The sequence below is a fragment of the Bidens hawaiensis genome, unplaced genomic scaffold (assembly GCF_021521415.1).
Source record: "Bidens hawaiensis isolate Kalapana, Puna unplaced genomic scaffold, B.hawaiensis_p1.1 tig00018610_1, whole genome shotgun sequence".
Classification (NCBI taxonomy): Eukaryota; Viridiplantae; Streptophyta; class Magnoliopsida; order Asterales; family Asteraceae; genus Bidens; species Bidens hawaiensis.
Genome location: NW_027492819.1, coordinates 107,091 through 127,785, shown reverse-complemented (window position 1 = coordinate 127,785; position 20,695 = coordinate 107,091). Strand labels below are relative to the sequence as shown.

General features: G+C 34.7%; 1 protein-coding gene across 1 annotated transcript; it reads left to right on the top strand.

Annotated features, from left to right (window-relative positions):
* Positions 1 to 4,990: 4,990 nt before the first annotated feature.
* On the top strand, positions 4,991 to 5,530 carry LOC143556532 (uncharacterized). Its single transcript, XM_077045823.1, has one exon. It carries the CDS (start codon positions 4,991 to 4,993, stop codon positions 5,528 to 5,530), a length of 540 nt encoding a protein of 179 aa, XP_076901938.1.
* Positions 5,531 to 20,695: the final 15,165 nt, after the last annotated feature.

The window sequence follows — 20,695 nt, the reverse complement described above, 5'->3', positions numbered from 1 at the left end:
TTTTTTGGAACTCGATCAAAAAGGGTTCTGGATGTTGTGATAGAATCTATTTGCTACAAAGTGGGCGTCAAACTTTTTGGTTTTGTTAATTTCTTAGCACGAGTGGTTGTATATATATTCTCTTTTTGTAACATGCCAAATCTAGAACATCCAAAGATTCTTACAAGTGGTTGTGCTTGCAATCACGGTGTGGTTAGGCTTTTAATTAAGGTCGTGATGACATAGATGCAAACTAACTATATTTACAAGCCCAAAAAAATTCTATTTGACTAATCATGTAAAATTATCTGCTAAAATCTACTGCTTTAAAAAGAAATTATATAAACAACGTACAATGAATTTGAGCAATTAATTAATAGTGTTGTCCATTTACAAAGACAAAACATTTAAACACTAGAGTTTGGGTTTAAATCTCACCGACAACAAAGATTAAAGAAAAAATCTTTGTTAAGAAAAGAGAAAAACATTGGATTAGAGAAAATGCAGCATATATATATATATATATATATATATATATAATATTACACAACTAAATTAGAATAATAGAATTTGTAAGATGTTTGAATTTGAGTGAGTAGACTTTTAAAGATATTGAAGTTGCAATTTTTGAATAGTTAATAGTAATAATAATTGTATGAACATATTTTCCACTAAAATTTAAGTTAATGTTCAAAATGTCTACGGCGTGATTAATAATAATAACAGCAACAACAACAATAATAATAATAATAATAATAATGACGATAATTAACTCTATAATTGGTTGTTTTTGGCTAGGCCGGTGTGTTAATTTGTTGAATCTGAAATTTGAAGTACTCAGAAGTGACGTCCGGCTAGTAAGAACAAAAATGGTAATAGGACTGTTTGGGAATCGATATTCCATTTCACCAAATATATGTTTAGTTTATGCCAAGGTGTTTGGTTTCAACTAGTATCCCTACTAAAAGTTTGCGAGCATCAGGGTATTCAGGAAGAACAGGTTGTTCCAGCTCGATATCGTCAAGAATTCCTGACTATTGTATGGGAACAAGTTCATCTTCAAAGTATTTTTGCCCTCCAATATTTTTCCATTGGAGCTTCCCTCATTCCTTTTATCAAGCATAATGACGTGAATCGAGCTTTAATGAATTCTAATATGCAACGCCAAGCAGTCCCTCTTTCTCAGTCCGAGAAGTGCATTGTTGGAACTGGATTGGAACGCCAAGCGGCTCTAGATTCAGGGGCTCTTGCTATAGCCGAACACGAAGGAAAGATTTTTTATACCGATACTAACAAGATCCTTTTATCAGGACGACTAAAACTAAAACTAAAACTACTAAAACTACTAAAAGTATCAAAAGAAGAAGGTAAAAATGGACACATATTTATACAAGTAATGTTCTGTAGCATATTTTACTCGGATGAGAGAGAGAGAGAGAGGACACAAATATGACAGTTAACTTAAGTAAAAGAACCATTTTGTTGAGTTTAAACATTTTGATTTTAAATGAGCTTACTTGATTATGATTAAGAGTTGTGTAAAAAACTTTTGTATAAAATGAGCTTAAGTCTGTCTCGAATAAAACTAGAACCTACAAACTTTTGGTTAGATGTTATATTTTTTTACCACTAGACCAAGCTAATGGTTATATAATTTTGTTGAAACATTGATTATACGTATTTTGTTCATAAAATACATAATTTTTTTTTGAAAAAAAAAGTATTTCGGGCCTAGCGGGATGTCGGGTCTGTGGCCGTCGACTACCCTGCCATACCTTAAGGACGACCTGCATGATTGTATAAGGTGTTAATTGCCTTTTGGATCGATTTACGTTTCTCTCTCACGCACGGGGTGTCGGACCTGTGGCCGTCGACTACCCTGCCATACCTTAAGGCCGACCCTGCATGATTGTATAAGGTGTTAATTGCCTTTTGGATCGATTTACGTTTCTCTCTTGCGCATAAGCACAAATACATTGAAGAGAGAGAGAGAGAGATAGAGAGAGGTTACGAATACATGAATGTATTTTCTATACCTATTTTACTTAATGGTTCGTATTAATGAAACTGACAAGAGAGATGCACAAACCGGTTATTTACTTAAAAAAAAGATGAAGTCAAAACCAGTTTATGACGAACTTAGCTACAACCACAATCAGTTTGAAGTACTAAGAAAGCTAGTTCAAAATTGGTTTCTATATAAACTGGTTTCAAATCGCTTTAATTTAAAAACTTGGCTTTAAACGGCTGAATAAATTTCCAACGATATTCTAGTCATTTTGGACCGTTAAAAGTCAGTTATTGGTTTAACTTTCATTGTGCTCTCTAAAACGCAAAACCCCTCGTACGTTTCAAGTTTTCAAGCTATGAGCCCGATGGCCAACAACAGTGACATCGTTATAATAATCGAAACCCAAAGAGCCTTGGAGATTTTCAAACACTACGACGAATAAACATTATTAGTTATTAATGAGATGTGGGAGTGCATGTTCGTTTATTTCTAATTAATGTTGTGTTTTTTTGGGCCATATATCAATTGGATTATAATTGCAAATGGGCTTGGAGGCCTTAGAGATTTTACTGAAATTGGGCTAATTCTTTTAAAGACCCAATTTGGGATCTGTTTTGGATGACTTCTAGTTTTCATGGGCTTTGGCATATGACTCGATTGGTACTAACAAGTAACAACTAACAACCTATACACAACAAAATAATATAAAACAACTCAAAACTTGGACTTAAAATGTGATTTAAATAGGGCCACAACCCTTTAGTTTAATTACAAAACGAAATCAACATCTTCAAAGTACATCACTTTTCTTCAAAACCCGTAAAAAGTTATCTTATTGTGTCACTAATCAAACACTCGTTTTATTCAAAAGAAGGGTTACCGGCTACAAACCAAATCACTAGTAACAACCAAAAATCATATAATCGTTTACAAAGCCTGAAAGCTTCGAACAAGTTGCGAGACACTCATTAAAGCAGTGGTGTCGAGACTACCGGTCGATCAAGGTAAATCAAGCGATATAGCGATAGTGTCAACAATGGTGATGAGGAGTTGACCCGTCTTAGTTTAACTTTTTTATGAAAGATACAATCTTAATCTTACCCATTCTCTAATTTGAGTGATCTAAATTGACCCAAATTTCTAATTTGAGATCATAAAACTATATACAAATCAACCCGGTTTTTTGAAAAATAAGTTACGATTACCAATCCTATATTTAGCCTTTATTCGTTCATAAATAATATTATTTATATTATAAAAAAATTTGGGTGTCAACGATTAACAATGTAAAATAAAATACTAGAGTGGCGGCAGGTGACGATCAGAGAGAATCGGTATCATGCCGATGTAGTTTAGGTATGTGAAAATTCACCACAAGTAAATGATATATTAATTAACAATCACTGTGTATAAACAATTTATCCATTTCCTAGTATAACTTTTGTATAGATGAATAGATGATACGTCATTTTGGTAGTCGAATAATAAAAAACATTATTGTTGAAGAATTGGAATAATAGATCCAATACAAGTTTGTTGTTAGTTTAAGTTAGGTTAGACTTGGACCCATGAACACACACACGTCTATAGGTGATCAAATCGGGTTGGTCAAAGGAACCGGAACCGGTTCAGAACCGGTTCCATTAGTCAACATCACTGTTTAAACCGGTTCCATGGTCGAACCGGTTAGGGAACCGAACCGGTTCCCCAACCCTCGGACCCGGAACCGGTGGAACCGGTTCTGACCGGTTCCTAAACCGGTTCTTACACTGTAACCGGTTCCAACCGGTTACAGTGTAAAATATTTTTTTTTTTTTCGTTTTTCGTTTCCGCTGCTTGTGTAGGTGATGATTTGTGTTCTTCTGATTTCTGAAGAGGCTCATGCTACTTTTGTTGTTCACCCACAGAGCAATGGTAAACAACATATTGAACTTAATGCTATGAGTGTCAGCGTGTTTGAATTGATTAGTCTGTATCGTGTATCGTGTAATGGTGAACTTAAATCTGTATCGTGTTACATTTGTTGAGTTTGCTATGTATTATAGTCTTGAATCACAAACTTCGCCATACGATCTTGAACTCGATCAATTTGGTATGTAAATATTCCGCCTTCACTATCCATTTGCGTTTGTTGCGACTCGACGTTCTGTTTCAACGCCCTGCAATACGGTCTTTCGATGTGTTTCTTCAAATTTGAATTCGAAAGTGGGTTTAAATAAATCCCACAAAACTTGCACCGAGCCTTCAATGAATGGTCACTCAATTCAACCAAATCCCAATTGCACCAAATCTCTTGATTACGATTATGAGGTACAATACGAACGAAACTTGGTCCGGCGGTGGAACCTTGACCAACCGATGATTGTGAGGCAGCCATAACAACAAATATGAATATAGAAGAAGAGAAAACAAGAGATTAGAGAACTCAGAACGTTGTAATAGCGTTTTTTTGTATTTTTTTGCGTTCGGGTTTGCGTTTTGAGTGTTGTGATGAACCCATTACACCAAATACCTATTTATACTAGTAGTGAGGTGTTTGGGGAGCCAAAAAACGGCCATTTTTGACCTCAACGGTCAAAAAACGGCCATAAAACCGTTTCCCAACGGCTAGAACTACTCCAACGGCTAGAACCGGTTCCGAACCGGTTCCGGTCGAACCGGTTCCAGAACCGGTTCCGTTTCGGTTCCGGTTCCTACCCGGTCCACCTCCAAAAATGTCAAACCGGTCCCGGATCGTCGGGTTGAAACGGAACCGAACCGGTTCCTACGAAAAACGGGTAGGAACCGGTTCGGTTCCGGTTCGGTTCCACCGAACCGGTTCCAGGAACCGGTTTTGTTGTCCACCTCTACACACGTCACAGTTGGTTCGGTTATCACTCACCAAGCCCACTTCTACCGGTGCTAGATGGAGCGGTTTAACTAACACTCCCTTTTACCTTTTATTATAAACTAAAATAAAAACCCATCACAACTTATTACGTACTCTAATAACTCATCACAATGGGGAACCACATCACCTCTCACGGCTCGACACGGGTCTTACTTCCCGATGGAACGGTTCTGGAATGCACCAAACCCGTGACCGTGGCCAAGCTCATGCTCGACCACCCGCAACAAGTGGTGGTCGAGTTCAGCCACCCGGTTGGGATAAAACCCAAACCGTTGGCGGCTGATGTTACATTAGAGAGTAATAAGGTTTACTTGATGGTGGCCATGAAGAGTGGGAAGCTGGCCGCGCCTTCGATATCGTTGGAAGAAGCACGGCGGATTCTTTTGAGGACGGATGCGGTTTTGACTGCCTACACCGGGTTTATTCCGGTTTTTGCAAAAATGTGTCCGGCTGCGGTGGTCACGGGTAAAAAGAAGAAGAAGGTGGTGGCGAAGTGGCCAACGGTGGAGGTGAAGCCGGAGTTGGTCGTTGGACCGGAGGATGGTTATTACTTGAGCCGGCAGTTGTCGGTGAAAAGATCATGGAAACCGAGTTTGGATACGATTAAAGAGAAAGGGGTTAAGGAGAAGATCCGACATTGGTTGGTTTGAATCGTTTTTAAGTACGAGAAAGAAAGGATGTTTTGTTAAGGGTGAAGACGTGAAAAACTATGACATACGCATACATGATGTATAGAAAATAGTTAAAACGAAGTGAATGACAGAAAGTGTGACGGTTATGTAACCATCTTATTTATTACTGTCTATTCATCATGTATAACTGTATAAGTAAGTGTATTTTGAAGTTTACGTAATCCTAAACATACTATTGATTTTGAAATAAGCGTGATGTAACTATTTGAAGGTTTGGTTTCTTTGTTGCTTAGGCGAGTGAAATAATAGTTGTTATAAAACCGTACATAAATCAAATTGGAACGTAATGAACAAAATGGCAATTTATAGTTGGTATGAAACATGGTACCAATTATATGAAGGACCGGATTTTATTTAAATTTCTGATTGCTTTAAAACTAAATTAGCCCAAACTTATTTATGATTAGAGGCACGTATAAATATAGTCAGTCTAGAATTGAGCAAGTGAGATGTATGCAACCAACAATGTAATAATAACGGATTAACGGTACCATCACTTTGGACCCAGACTAGTGGGTTTCGATTCACCTTAAGGCTTAGACCGATCCAGTAAAGTTGGCCCAAATAGTAGAGGATTTCGCCTACGGCCCTACACTATTAAAGGCTCTTGATTCTAGGGCCGTCCAAACAGCTCGTCGCTCAAACTCGCTCGCCGCTCGCTCGGAAATTGCTTGGAAAATGCTCGCTCGTTTTTCGCTCGATTGTAAACGAGCCGCTCTGCTCGGTTCGGTTTGTAAACGAGCCAAGCAACGAGCAAGTCTGCTCGGTTCGGTTCGGCTCGGATATTTTTAATTTATTATAGATATAATTATATATTTATATATGAACAAATATATAAATATATAAACAAAACACATAAATATAAGCTTATAATTTTCTAAACCCCTTAAAAATTCTCGTATTCCGTCAATTTTTTAGTTTTATTTGTTCGCTTCAAGGTTTTGTAATACTAAAAGTTTGTTTACATGATCAATTTATCTCATTTGAAACTTATTTTTAATAAAACTTTACAATATATTACACGTTTGAAGTGAAAAAGAAATAAATATTGCTCAAAAACGCTCGATGTTCGATCGAAAAATGCTCGATTCAATTTTGGCTCGTTTCGGTTTTTGCTCGGTTCGAATATCAACCATTCGGTTCGGTTCGGTTGTAAACGAGCCAAGCGACGAGCAAGCCTTCGCTCGGTTCGACTCGGCTCGTGAACAGCCCTACTTGATTCTTGTCTGTGGTTTTAAATCATATTGAGATTTTCTTTTAAAAAATAAAGTTTAAAATTTTAATTTATCGGAATAATTCAACAAGTAATGTTTAATAACATTGTTTCTTACTATAAAATAACGTAGTAGAATGTAAAATAAAGTAACAAGAAATAGATAATACTATTATGGTATCTTTGTTGCTTGGGCGTTTGAAATAATAGTTATGTTTTTTTATTCATAAATTTAAAAACTTCCAGCCTGGATGACTACATGTCGGACTTAGATAGAAGTCAAACGTGAGAAATTTAAATGTTGTACAACCTCAATGAAAAATTTTCTCATCTCTTGACAAACTCATCCAACTTTTATCAATCTCGTAAAACATTTGGTTATATTAGTTCAGGTAACTAACACGGAACAAGCCATATGTCATGTAAGATTTCTTTCAATCTAGAATCTTAACATCTGTTTCATCATTTTGAATAACTAAATAGATTGTAAAATGTAAACACATGATAGATCTTTGTGAGTGCTACCGATAATAGTAACATGAAAAGGTGAGTTTGATATAATGTAACGGGAAATAATAAGTCGCTTTCTAAAAGTAGAAAGCACATGCACACCACGTGAAGGGTCATCCACAACTCTTGATGAAATTTGCATTACTTTACTTTGCCATTGGCCCAACCAAAACCTCATCGTACTATTTTTTAATCCTTTTTTTGTATTCATACTTAAATCGCTTAAAAATAATGTGACCATGCCCTCAATCTGAAAGGATTTTTTTTTTGTAACAGCTTTTGGATTTGAGAACTATCCTCAAAATAAAAAAAAACACTCAGAGTGAATTTTTTGAGATGGGGTATCCGTGTATCAATCATTTATATTGATTTGACGTTCTAGACATAACTTACCTAAGAACACCATTAAGGAGGACTCACCACTATAGGAAAACCCCAGTGAGTCAGGTTTTGAACTTGGGACGATACTATCTCAAGCTTTAACCATCACCTAATGGCGTTAAACCAAAAGGCCAACTTCAATCTGAAAACACACACACACACACATATGGTTAGGTTATTTTGAAAACCTACTCGAGATGTGAAAACCCACTGTAACAATCGATAAGTTTTTAAATATTACGTGGCTAACAGTTGCATACGAGTTACACATTCGTTTCGATAAGATAAAAGATTACAAATCACTTTTACATATTAGGTTAACTTTAATTTACTGCAACACTTTTTTTTTTTTTTGTTAATGTGTCGTTGAGAGTGAGTTTTCTGATTTTCCCCAAAATTTCGAATAAAGGAAAGCTCGGTGTTTGACTTTCAGTTTGACGTCCTTAGACTTTAAATACCCCTGACCCGATGTGTAAACCTTGGATCCACTTTGACCCGGATATCTCTACTTTCAATTTAACTTCTAACTTGCCTATAATACACCTAACCCAATACTAGCCCTGACCCGATAATACACCTTGAAAACACTTTGATGACTAGACCTGACCATAAACATCAAAACATCTCCACTTTCAATTTGACTACTAATTTGCCTTAATACCCCTAACCCAATAATGCCCCTGACCCGATCATACACCTTGGATCCACTTTGACTCTATCTGTCCATAGCATCAAAATTTCTAGACTTTCAATTTGGCTTCTAATTTGACCTCTAATCTGCCTACACCTTTAACTTCTAGTTTGACTTATGTGTATAACTAATTCTAGCTTGCAAGTCACTAAACTATTTGCATGTGTTAGGACTTAGGAGTCCAACTGATCATATCATATTATGATCTTTTCATCCGGATGAATCAGTTACACCCTTAGTATATACTATTTAATTTCATTCATTATTAATATATTTAACTAGTTAATTTCAACCATCTATTACAAAATACATATCGAATTGGTGATCATTACAAAACATTACAACACCATGATACCATGATCAAGAAAAAACCTTGATCATCAAAAAGATAACCTTGATCAACTAAAATTTTACACATAATTAGCCATTAATATGCAACATGAACCCATAATCCGTACTCAATGTGTTACCTTCCTCGTTCCAATGAGAAATTGAAATTCAAGTTCGGCCACCAATTCGACAACACCTTTATGTACAATTGTTGGTGAGCGAGGATGGCATTCACCCTAATTCCGACCACAAAATGTTCAAATTAATGTTTGATCATCATGAATCAAGTTATAATTAAAGTTCGATGCTCATTAAACAAGTTTGATGATCATTAATCACAGTCAAAATCAAGTTCGAAAAAAAAAACTATTACTTATGAAGTTTAAGTGTGTCGATGACGACGGTAATCAAGGCCATTGTTGTTGATACATTAGTTTTCGTCTCGTTTTTTGTTAATTGTATTTGAAATAGATTTAAAGTATAGGGGTTGGTTTGTAACTTAGTGATGCACATTCGCTATGGAATGTATAGCGAATGTGATCAGTTTTGGACCTCATTTGTTAGACATGTTAACAAATTAGTAGTATAATGTATTAGGGTCATTCGTTAAGCTTGTTTAGCGAATGGCGTAGCAAATGAGGTGCTCATTCGCTAAGCATGTATAGTGAATGAGCCACCTCCTATAAATACCCCTGTAAACTATATCTTAATTATCAGTTCGTATTTTATTGAAATCCTCTCGTTGTGCTGCCAAAATTTCCTCAAAATACACACAGTTAAACCTAATCGAGTGTTCAAACGGTTGTATCATAGACTATATCAAACTGAGTTAAATCAACCATGGATTCTCAATTGTTGGAGGTCGATTAGCTGACGATTATCAGTCGGATTGTGCGAGTGGTTGCCGTCAAGATTAGAGGGACTCAATCGACGTTGATGAAATGAAGAGAAGGAAGAGATTGTGAGTAGGGTTTTAAAGTCCAAGTGAACGACCATTTTACTCCTGGCTTGCCTGCTTCACACTTTGAAGGGGAAAGTTGATGGGGATTGATGGCCGAACGCAAAATGGAGACTAATGTAGACGTCAGGGGGTTAAAGTGGGATATTTAACAAAATGGGGTTGCATTCTGCATCCGCCCATTCATCACAAGGACGCAAAAACTACTTTTATCTCTTTATTATGTTCACCATTAAACAAGGATCTCATGTGACTTGTTATATCCTTGTTGTATAACTTGTTAGATAATAAGTTGACATAAATAATCAATCAGCTCATGGGTGGAATAACAACCAAAGTCAAGCGATTATGGACGAAACAAAGTCAAAGTGGTTCATAGTGCAATGTCTAGTCGAACCAATAAACAATAATTTAGTATGCATGCATGTGGCCATATGGTTTCATATATGCATGTCAACGCCAATCCAGACCATTGGGGTTGGTGGGGTTGGGTTAGGAAGCTTATAAATTTATGATGAACCTGTCGAATGATCTATTATATAAAGTTATAAACTAGTTGTTTTGAACGCGAAAATTGTGACGGGGAAGCGCCCGAAACTCAGTCGGTAATTTGGTATTGGTTCTGTACTGTAAGTGACGAACGATGTAACAAATGGCATCATGCGGACTTTTTTTTATATGTTAATATATTGTATTGTATTGGGGTGTTGACGAATTTTTTATTGGTTTAGGTTCAGTGACGTAACCTCTACAGACTGAATATGTGCCAACTTGCACCTACACCACGCGTGTGTTACCAATCGACTACACGACATTTAAAATATGTTTTAATATCATAAAGTATATGAGTGTTGATGCTATTTTGTGCATTTAAGTTTTTGGGTTTATAACAGTTACCATTATGAACTTAAAGATATCGATTGAGTTAGCGTCGTTGCATTCTCGCAACACAACGGGTTTTATTACCTCGTTTTTATGAAAACTAAATGTCATTTATTTATGAATTAAAGTTAATCAAATTAATTTATTTAAGAATCAAAGTTAATATCAAATTTTGTGAAAGATTTAACTATATTTTTAAACTCAAGGGAATGAAATTTCAAAAAAGCAAAATTGTTAAAAACTAGGCCCATAAATGAAACGGACGTTCGGCATACGTTCGTCATGCGAGAAGTTCGTTTATGTTCGTCTGTTTAATAAACAACCCGGACATGAACAAAAATCTTCGTTCGGTAAGCTTAACGGACGAACATGGACAGAGGTCTTGTTCGTTCAATAGTGTTCATGAACATCCGATAATGATTATACTTTTTGAAATTAACATGTACTTGTTTATCTTTGTTTGTTTATTAGAGTTGTTTATGTATTTTGACCATTAATGTATGGGGTCAAGTTATTTTACAAAAGGTAATAAAAATGAGAAGGGTGAGAAGCCATAAAAAATTGACATGTGTCAATTGAGACAAAAGGAAAAAGGGTATAAAGGTAATTGTACATATTTTCTCTCTCCACGTGCAATGCACATGTTAATACTCCCATTATATTAGAACGTTTATAACTTTTTCGTATGATGTTTTTTTAAAAAAAAAATTCATCATAATAACAAGCTTTTTTTTATCTTTAATATGAGTATGATTTTTGTTAAATAAAACTTAAAACAAAAATCACGTCATTGTGTCTTTTCGCACACCATTGTATCTTTTCGCTTATCATTGTGTATTTTTTCGTCATTGTGTCTTTTTCGCACACCATTGTGTCTTTTCGCTTATCATTGTGTCTTTTTTTCGTCATTGTGTCTTTTCACACACGATTGTGTCTTTCGCACACCATTGTGTTTTTTCGCTTATCATTGTGTCTTTTCGCACACCATTGTGTCTTTTCGCTTATCATTGTGTCTCTTTTCGTCAGTGTGTCTTTTCGCTTATCATTGTGTCTTTTTTCGTCATTGTGTTTTTTCGTCATTGTGTCTTTCAACTCATCATTATGTTTTTTTAAATACTAATAACACCATTGTGTAATAATAATATGTAAAAATAATGATAAAATAACAACAAAATATCTAATACATAAAACACAATGATTAATACATGTTACACAATAACTTGAAACGTAAAACACAATGGTGAATACGTATAACACAATGACCTAAAATGTAAGGCACAATGGTGAATGCGTATAACACAATGGCCTAAAACGTAAGACACAATGGTGTATACATATAACACAATGACTTGAAACGTAAAACACAATGGAAACAATATATTACACAATGACACAATGAACAACAAAAAAACACAATTAAAAAACCCATTAATTTTTTTATTTTTATATAACAATATGATACTCATATTAAAGATAAAAAAACGCTTATTATTATGGTGACTTTTTAAAAAAAAAAATAATATCATATGAAAAAGTCATGGACATTTTAAAATGATAGGAGTAATTGGCATGTGCCTTGCATGTGGAGAGAGAAAGTCAACAAAGGTGTGTTATTACCTTCATACCCTTTCCATCAATTTTTATTTGTTAAATTAATCTCAGTCATTCAAATCTATGATCAATGGACTGGATTCTTTCTCACCCTTCTCATTTTTATTGTCATTTGTATTTTAACTTTACCCTAATGTATGTTAGTGCACATTTGTCTATTAGTGTTCATTAGTATATGTGAGTTCGTTTGTCCGTCTGCAAACATACACAAACAGACATTGACAAATTCAGTTCCTTAATGGACGGACATGGACACGAATAAAAATGGGCGCAATTTCAAATTTTCACTTTTAATATGTAGTACAATTTTGTATAGTTTAATATTAAATTATGCGATTTTTGTTTTAAAGTAACTAGCACGAAAAATTTCTTTTTTTTTAAGAGAGGGCGGGGCACCTATATCGGTAGAGTGTATGGTTTTCAAACCATATGGCAACACCGCCACCACCCCATGTGGGTAGGGTGCAAGAGTTCATTTCATGACAAAGGTTTGCCACAAACTTGATTCAATGACAAGGGTTGAAGAATTAAAATTACTTAATTATTAATTTATTACACATGTGGGTAGGTGCCGTCAGTATATTTGTAGTTTGTAGGTACTTAAAAATTAAAATGAGATGACAATGTAATATTAGACGGTTAAAGGATAATATCCATGAGTGTCCCTTCCGATCTAATAAGATTATTGATTTTATTGCAAACAAGTTGTTTTCGAGTTCAAACTCTAACTCGACTATTCAAGTTAAACCTTTATTAAGATCGAGCAAAAAACGAGACTAAAACATGTAAACTCAAGCTTAACATAAGAATACAACTTGAAGTCTTATTTGAGATGTTCAAACCCAATGCAAATGTTTGTGAGAGAGACACGTCTAATAGATAACTAATACGTATTAAATATGAAACGATAAAAACCGGATAAGTACTTAAATATAACGTTTTAATGTTTATAGATGAAACCAAACTTGTATTCAACCTTATAATTGTGTAGTTTCTCTCTCCTACTGTATTTAAAACAACAACATATCAAAATAATTATGGGAATCTTGCATTTGTTCACTTAGGACGTAGGGTACCTGAATGTATCACCCCTACCAGCATTTGTTGTCGAATTAGGTTATTTTATGTTTTTGCTTTAGTTGCATGTTTTTTATTTTTATTTTAATTTAAGTATTGTTATTTATTTTAAATTATTTGTAAAAAAAGAAGGTTTAAAGCCCTTCAAGACAACAAACCAAAGGGACAACATTGGAGGGGCTTTATTACGGCCCAATGCCCATGTAGCAGTGGCATGGTACTGTGGATTAGGGTTGTTTATGAGCCGAGTCGAATCGAGTGAAAGCTTGCTCCTTGCTTGGCTCGTTTCCAACCGAACCGAACCGAACAGCTGAAATTCAAACGAGTCAAAATCGAATCGAGCATTTTTCGATCGAATATCGAGCGATTTCGAGCATTATTTATTTCTTTTTCATTTTAAAATTTTCAATAATAAACAAATTTGAACAAATTTGAATGTTGTAAATAATATATTTTATGAATAAATTAGTAGTTTTTAGACAAACGTTTGATATATTGTAAATTTTTATTAAAAATAAGTTTGAAGTGAGATATAATGATAATGTAAACAAACTTTTAATATTCTAAAAACTTGAATCAAACAAATAAAACAGTAAAATTGATGGAATATGAAAAATTTAAATGTGTAAAAATAATTGTAAGCTTATATATATATATGTGTTTTGTCTATATATTTATATATTCTTTCATATATATAATTATATATAAAATAAATTAAAAATATTTTACCCGAACCGAACCGAGCAGGCCTTTGCTCGTTGCTTGGCTCGTTTACAAATTGAACTGAGCAGAGCGGCTCGTTTTCAATCGAGCGAAAAAACGAGCGAACAATTTTCGAACGAGTTCGAACGACGAGCGGTTTAGACGGCCCTACTGTGAATGGACAATATGGCCCCCCTCCATAGGGGAAATCCTAATTTGAAACTATAAAACTATTTAATGCATAAACATTTATTATACCAAAAAAAAGTGTTAGCATTGCATGTGTCCTAAATAATTGAGGTTGTAGTGTCCACTTTCTAAAGAATTACATTTTTAACATTGAAAGGGAACAACTTTAGTTAGGTGCTGTTTGTTTTTCAGAGGTAAAATGTCAGAAGACTGCGAAACCACATCTGCCAACATCTGTAGCAGAAGAGGTGAACCAAAACTCTGCAGTCTGCAACAAGAAGACTGTTTGTTTTTTAACATCTGCAGACTGCTAAAATAAGCTGAAATTTAAATAATTAAAGAAAAATAAGTAGTATAAACGATGATGGTTCGGGTGAAATATATGACTCAAAAATCTTCAAATACCATCATCTATAAATATCAAAAGAAACTAAAACTTGAAATTCATCAATGATTTAATAATCACTATAAAGAGGCTCAGACCTATCGAAACATTGGTGCAAAAGGTTCAAAGTGCCATGGCTGCAAGGGTACCTGCCATCCTGCATTTTTGCCACGCCAGGCACATATCCTGAGCTGATGTTAACTCGAACAACATTAGATCATCACAGCCACAAACCTGATTTCATATTTCAAACAACCATCCAAAAAACCCAAATCAAATGTCAATCGACATCGACAGAGGCGGCAACCGGCGTCAGAAACCGTGGATTTAAAAGCCATCACTTCCCCACACCGGAGTACAGCCACCACACCGAATCCGGTAACAATCAGAGGTCATAAACCCTAGATTTAACAACCGTAAGTTCCCAACATCGGAGAGCTGCCACCACCACACGATCGCTGCCTAGGGTTCGTAAATCAAACCCGGTAACAATCGGCGATGATGGCGGCAATCGATAGAAAAACACAGCCATAAACAAAGATTATGGTGACAACAAATGAAAAGAATAAAATGAAGAGTGAAGAATTGTTGGTGGAGTCATCAGTAGCAACTTGGCTCATCACTTCTGGGAGAAGTGGTTAAAGAAGTAATAATACCAACACTTCTGAGAGAAGAGGGCGCGCAGACGTTTTTTAATGAAACGTCTTCGAAAAAACAAACACACTGCAGAGCCCAACGTCTGCACGCCCTCTTCTCAGTGCAGACAAAAGAGGTGGAGAAGTTCTTCTGAGGAAAAACAAACAGCACCTTAGTTGTACCTTAGAATGCCAAATCATTAATGCTTGCAGGTGTAAGGTTCGAACTATTTTAGGCAGAAATATTTGTTATTAAAATTTTTTACTGTTTAGAAACTGGTTTGAGAACTCCTCCGTGGTTTGAAACTTGTTAAACCGAACCGATTATATTCCTTTGTAATCTATTTTTAGCCGAACATTTAATCAAATAAAATAAACTGTTTTGAACCTAAAAATCGGTTTATGTATCAAACTCCATGTTGGATTTAGTTGCCCTTACAGATGGCACCTAACTGGGTTTATGGGACCACCTACCCTTGTTGCTTTCTAAACCCCTCGGTGTCTCAACTAACCTGGACCAATGGTCCTGACCTACTCTAATATTGTCAACCTAGTCCGAACCCTACTCAACCGCTTAGCCATAGCCTTCATCAATAATATTCCAACATTAAACTGTCTTCCACCAAAATCAAAAACTTTTGCTAAAATCTTTTATTCACATTTTCGTATCTATATATTTCGCTATTAAAGTATCCTATATGAATCCCTAGCAATTCTAGACACATTGAATTTAGGGAAAATTATCAAAATAGCTTATTTATAGTTTTTGTTTTCAAGTTTATCCTTCATAATTCAAGTTTCCAATTTTAGCCATTTGCTATCTCGTCGCCGACGACATGATAGCGAACACCGACGATGCATTACCGAAACAAATAAGATAACGACACATGTTCAACAACTCACATGTGTTCTTGTTATCTCGTCGCCGCGATGTGTTTTTCGGCCCAGACGATGTGTTCTTCATCTTGTTAACGAAGTCAATGACTCACATCGCCGACGACTTGTTAGGTATAACATAGGGTTGACGATGCGTTATGTTGCTAACGTATGGTACCAGCGATGCGTTATCACTAACGCATCGCGGAACCTCTGCTTTAAACATTAACGTGTCGTAGAACCCTTATGTTATCCACTAATGCATCGCCTAACCCCTTTGTTGTCCACTAATACATCGTGCCCTTTCCTCTTCACCACAAACATATCTTTTTAAAATGTACACCCAAAACATCTGGGAATTTTTTCAAAATATGTACATTGCTTTTTTAAAATGTACGGGAGACGATCAAAGATCCATATCTACAATAGTAAATAAACATTTGATAGCCACATGTTTAAACATTAATTAACTATTAACTTAAAAAAATAAAACTAATCTTAAAGGCAAAAACAAACCCAACCGTTGCATAGGATAATAATGGTTTTTAATTAACTATTAACTTAAAAAAATAAAACTAACCTTAAGTTATATAACATGAAGTCGAGACCCTACGTTAGCAACATAACGCATCGTCAACCCTATGTTATACCTAACAAGTCGCCGGTGATGTGAGTCGTTGACTTCGTTAACAATAACACATCGTCTGGGCTGAAGAACACATCGCGGCGACGAGATAACAAGAACACATGTGTGACATTCGTCAATTTCGGGTCACTTTTGTTATGTAAACCCGACCCGTTTGTAACCCGAACATTTCAAATATATAAAATATTGGATCTTGTCATTTAAAATATATAAAATATTGGTTTTTTATATTATGCATTGTTTGACCATTTAAGCATGCATATTTTTATGCAAACCATAAAAGAATCTTTATACCCAACCCTTCACTCCTTCCCTATATATACACACCCATCTTCTTCATTTTACTCTTGCTACATCTCCAAAAACTCTCTCAAAACTCCATAGATTCAAGGTTGTTATTTCTTATGTATTCTTGAAGTTTTGTCTTCTCAAGTCAAACTAACTATAGTATTTCATTCTAACTTGTTCATCTAACATTACTAACTCTTGAATATGGTGGTACAACATATATATAATACACACCCCTTGTTTCCTTTATTTGTTACTTCACCGACTCTGGTTGGTTAAGTTTCGAATGTCATAAGGCAAGGCTTCATGGAGGACTTCGTGTTCTTACACACACATAACTTATTATACATATCACTTATGACTAACTTCTAACCCTTTAGTTTGTTCATCTTATTTACAAGTTCCATGGTGTGGGTTTGTATAAGACTAACCTAGGTTTAACCGAAACTAGTCCAAACCAGAAACCGAACTTTTGTTTACTAGTTTTGTTAAAATAGTTGTTTAAACATGTTTATTGCTATATTTGAGTTTCAAAAATCATTTTTACAAGTTCTTTGATATTAAGCATATGGAATCCATCTATGAACTTGTTGGGAGATGGAAACCGAACTAAACCGAAACTTTTGCTTAAAAGACCTGTAGTTAACTTTTTTTGTTGTAAAATTTAAGCTTTCTTCATTTATAAACCAATATACAAGTTCTATGATATTTGGGCATGTAGAAACCATCTATGAACTATTTGTGAGATGGAGACCGAACCAAACCGAACTATACCGACTTTTACTCGCTTAAGACACACAAGTGTGTTTTTAGCTATCAAGACTTGTATATTTCTTTAAAAAATAGTTTACAAACTGATTTTAATTATTTTCTTAAGTACTTGGAATAGTTGGATCCAACTTGATCTCATAACATAGTTTGGACCGACAAAACCGAACACTCGCTTAACGTGCGTTGTTAGTTCTGAACAATAGATCTACATACTTGGTTAAGTGTTAGTATGTTTTAATGAGTTACCTCATAACAATTAATATTCTGGGAAGTTGACTTTGGGTTTGACCATTTGTCAAGACCCGAACCGACAACCCGAACACTCGTTAAAAACCCGTTTTAGTATCTTTAGCCTAATGGAAGTTGCATTTTAGCATTTTCCCCACCTTATTACTTAACATTGGTTAAGTAAATATTAAGGTTAGATACTTTAACCCGGTTTTGAGTAAACTTACATTTTATAAAAGGGTTATTGTTATAAATTCATAAATAGTTACATTTTAAACCTTGAACTTTAATTGATTAGTTTTTGCAACAATTATTTTATTTAAAGATCTTCAAGACAACCTTTCTAAATCCAAGACTTTCTTTTATTTAGGCTTCATACGTTAAACTCGTCGTTCCGGTAAATCTCCAAATAATCAATCTTTCAAGTTTATTACTTGAACGTGAGTAACTTCATACCCCGTTTTCTATCTTTTATTTTGGGGGTGACATTTCAACTTATCTATACTAAATGTTTTATACTTGGGTCTTAAACCACAAACGATGTTGTATACCTTACTTGAATAATTGCTCGATTTGGTGTTCTATGCTTATTTGACTATGTGTTTATCGCTTTTTGATGGTGGAACTATAAATCATAGACCATTTGGCAACCCCTCATGGCAAGGTGTCGTTAACGTAATGCAATTAACGATAACTATAAAATCCTAAACTATTTAGCAACCCCTTATAGTTGGGTGTCGCTAACTTGTTAGCGATAACTATTTATCCAGGTTTATAGCTATTATTTATGGTTTTGTATACTAGTTTTGTGACTTTTCATACTATATATCTATTGTTCAAACTTATGAATTGTTCACCAACCTTTGTGTTGATAAACTTTATTTTATGAAATGTTACAGGTTTGCATCTAGGTTGATTATGGAGTTCGGTGAAGAAAACGTCACAAATACCGTTAGGATATTAGCAAAAATGAACAATATTTGATTTGCTATATTTTGTTATATTTTGTTGTATTTGAGTTATGAATATTTGGTTATGTGACATTTTCGATGTTGTGAAATGAAATAAGTTTGTTAAATATTGTCGCTTTAAATAGTGTCATGCGCTTATGAGCAATCGTTGCACCCCGGCATGTTCCGCCGCCTTTGGTCGGGGTGTGACAACATGTGAGTCGTTGAACATGTGTCGTTATTTTATTTGTTTCGGTAACGCATCGTCGTTGTTCGCTATCATGTCGGCGGCGACAAGATAACAAAGGGCTAAAATTGGAAGCTTGGATAATGGAAGGATAAACTTGGAAACACTAACTATAAATGGGCTTGGGAATTTTCTCTTGAATTTATCATTCTTAATAAGATCATATTTAATGTATAGTTTGTTTAATGACTTTTTGATATAATGAACTAGCAAAAGCTATAAAAAATACAATTACATGACAAAGAGGATATTAAATCCATTCGGTCTAACTAACACTACAACTTCTATCTCTATTTCCCTTTTCCCCTTACATTAATGAAATGACAAGTTTACAATTTGTATGATTGCAAGCCATGATACTATGAACTTATGAATGTGTTTTAGGGAACTTAGGGGCTGTTTGTTTACATCTGAATGGAACCATTCAGATGTAAACATCTGATTCATTCAGACTTTAGACTGTTTGGTTTCAAACAGAAAAACAATTGAATGGTTAAAATTATGTCTGAATCATTCAGACTTGTTGTTGTTGCTGAATGGGACAGTGACTCATTCAGATCTGATTCATTCAGATCTAAATGAACCAAACAGCCCCTTATATTAAACCAGGTTACCGATCACATGAAGTTGTTAGATGGTCAAACTTTTGGAATTATTTTAAACATTTATGTGGAATTTAATTATAGTATATTTGATTAGTAATATATATTAGTTAGGTCATATGTTTAAATAATTGGGATAAAACAATAATAACCGGCAATTATACCATTATATTATGTACCTAATCGATTTACTATGGAACATCGTTGATTTACTACAGTTAAATTAGTTTGTAAGTGGTAATTGACTAATTTCCACGGCGTGACATCGTTGTACCTTGTTTTAAGAGCACCCGTAACGCTAAAACTCAAAAACCTATATTTTAACATGTCATATCATATTTCCAACCTTCTTAAAAACCTATCATCTTTTCACAACACAAAACCTCCACAAACATAATTAAACTAATATTAAAATTGTATATTTATAATGTATATATATGTTTATGTGAGACTAATGAGACTATGAGAGAGTGGTGGCTTCACATACCTCGTCCAACTCTAGTTTGCCACAACCTTGCTCATGGACTTGAGCCTTGCAAGCAAGTTTGTCTCCTCAAGTCCTCCTACCTCCACATATATTCGGATCATGGGGGCGTTGCGAGTGATCTAACATATAATCATATTTGTCATCGAGTCGTATATGTTGTTAATACATTTCTTTTGTCCTTTTTGATATGAAAAAACACCTTCAAATATCCTATCACTTGCATATGTTTATAAATTTCTTGTTTAGATTATAATTATATTGTAAATGGAGAGAATCGTGGACATGTATAGTGGTGTTTTCAAATCTTAATGCGAGTATAATTCATGAAAAGGAGGGATCAAAATAATAATTAAGGAAACCAAAAATGTTGGTCGTGGTTTAGCCCTCCAACTACGACATTGTAATTTTCAAGAAAACCATAATATTGGTAAACTAATTAAGATCAACCTTATTGTAAAAATAGT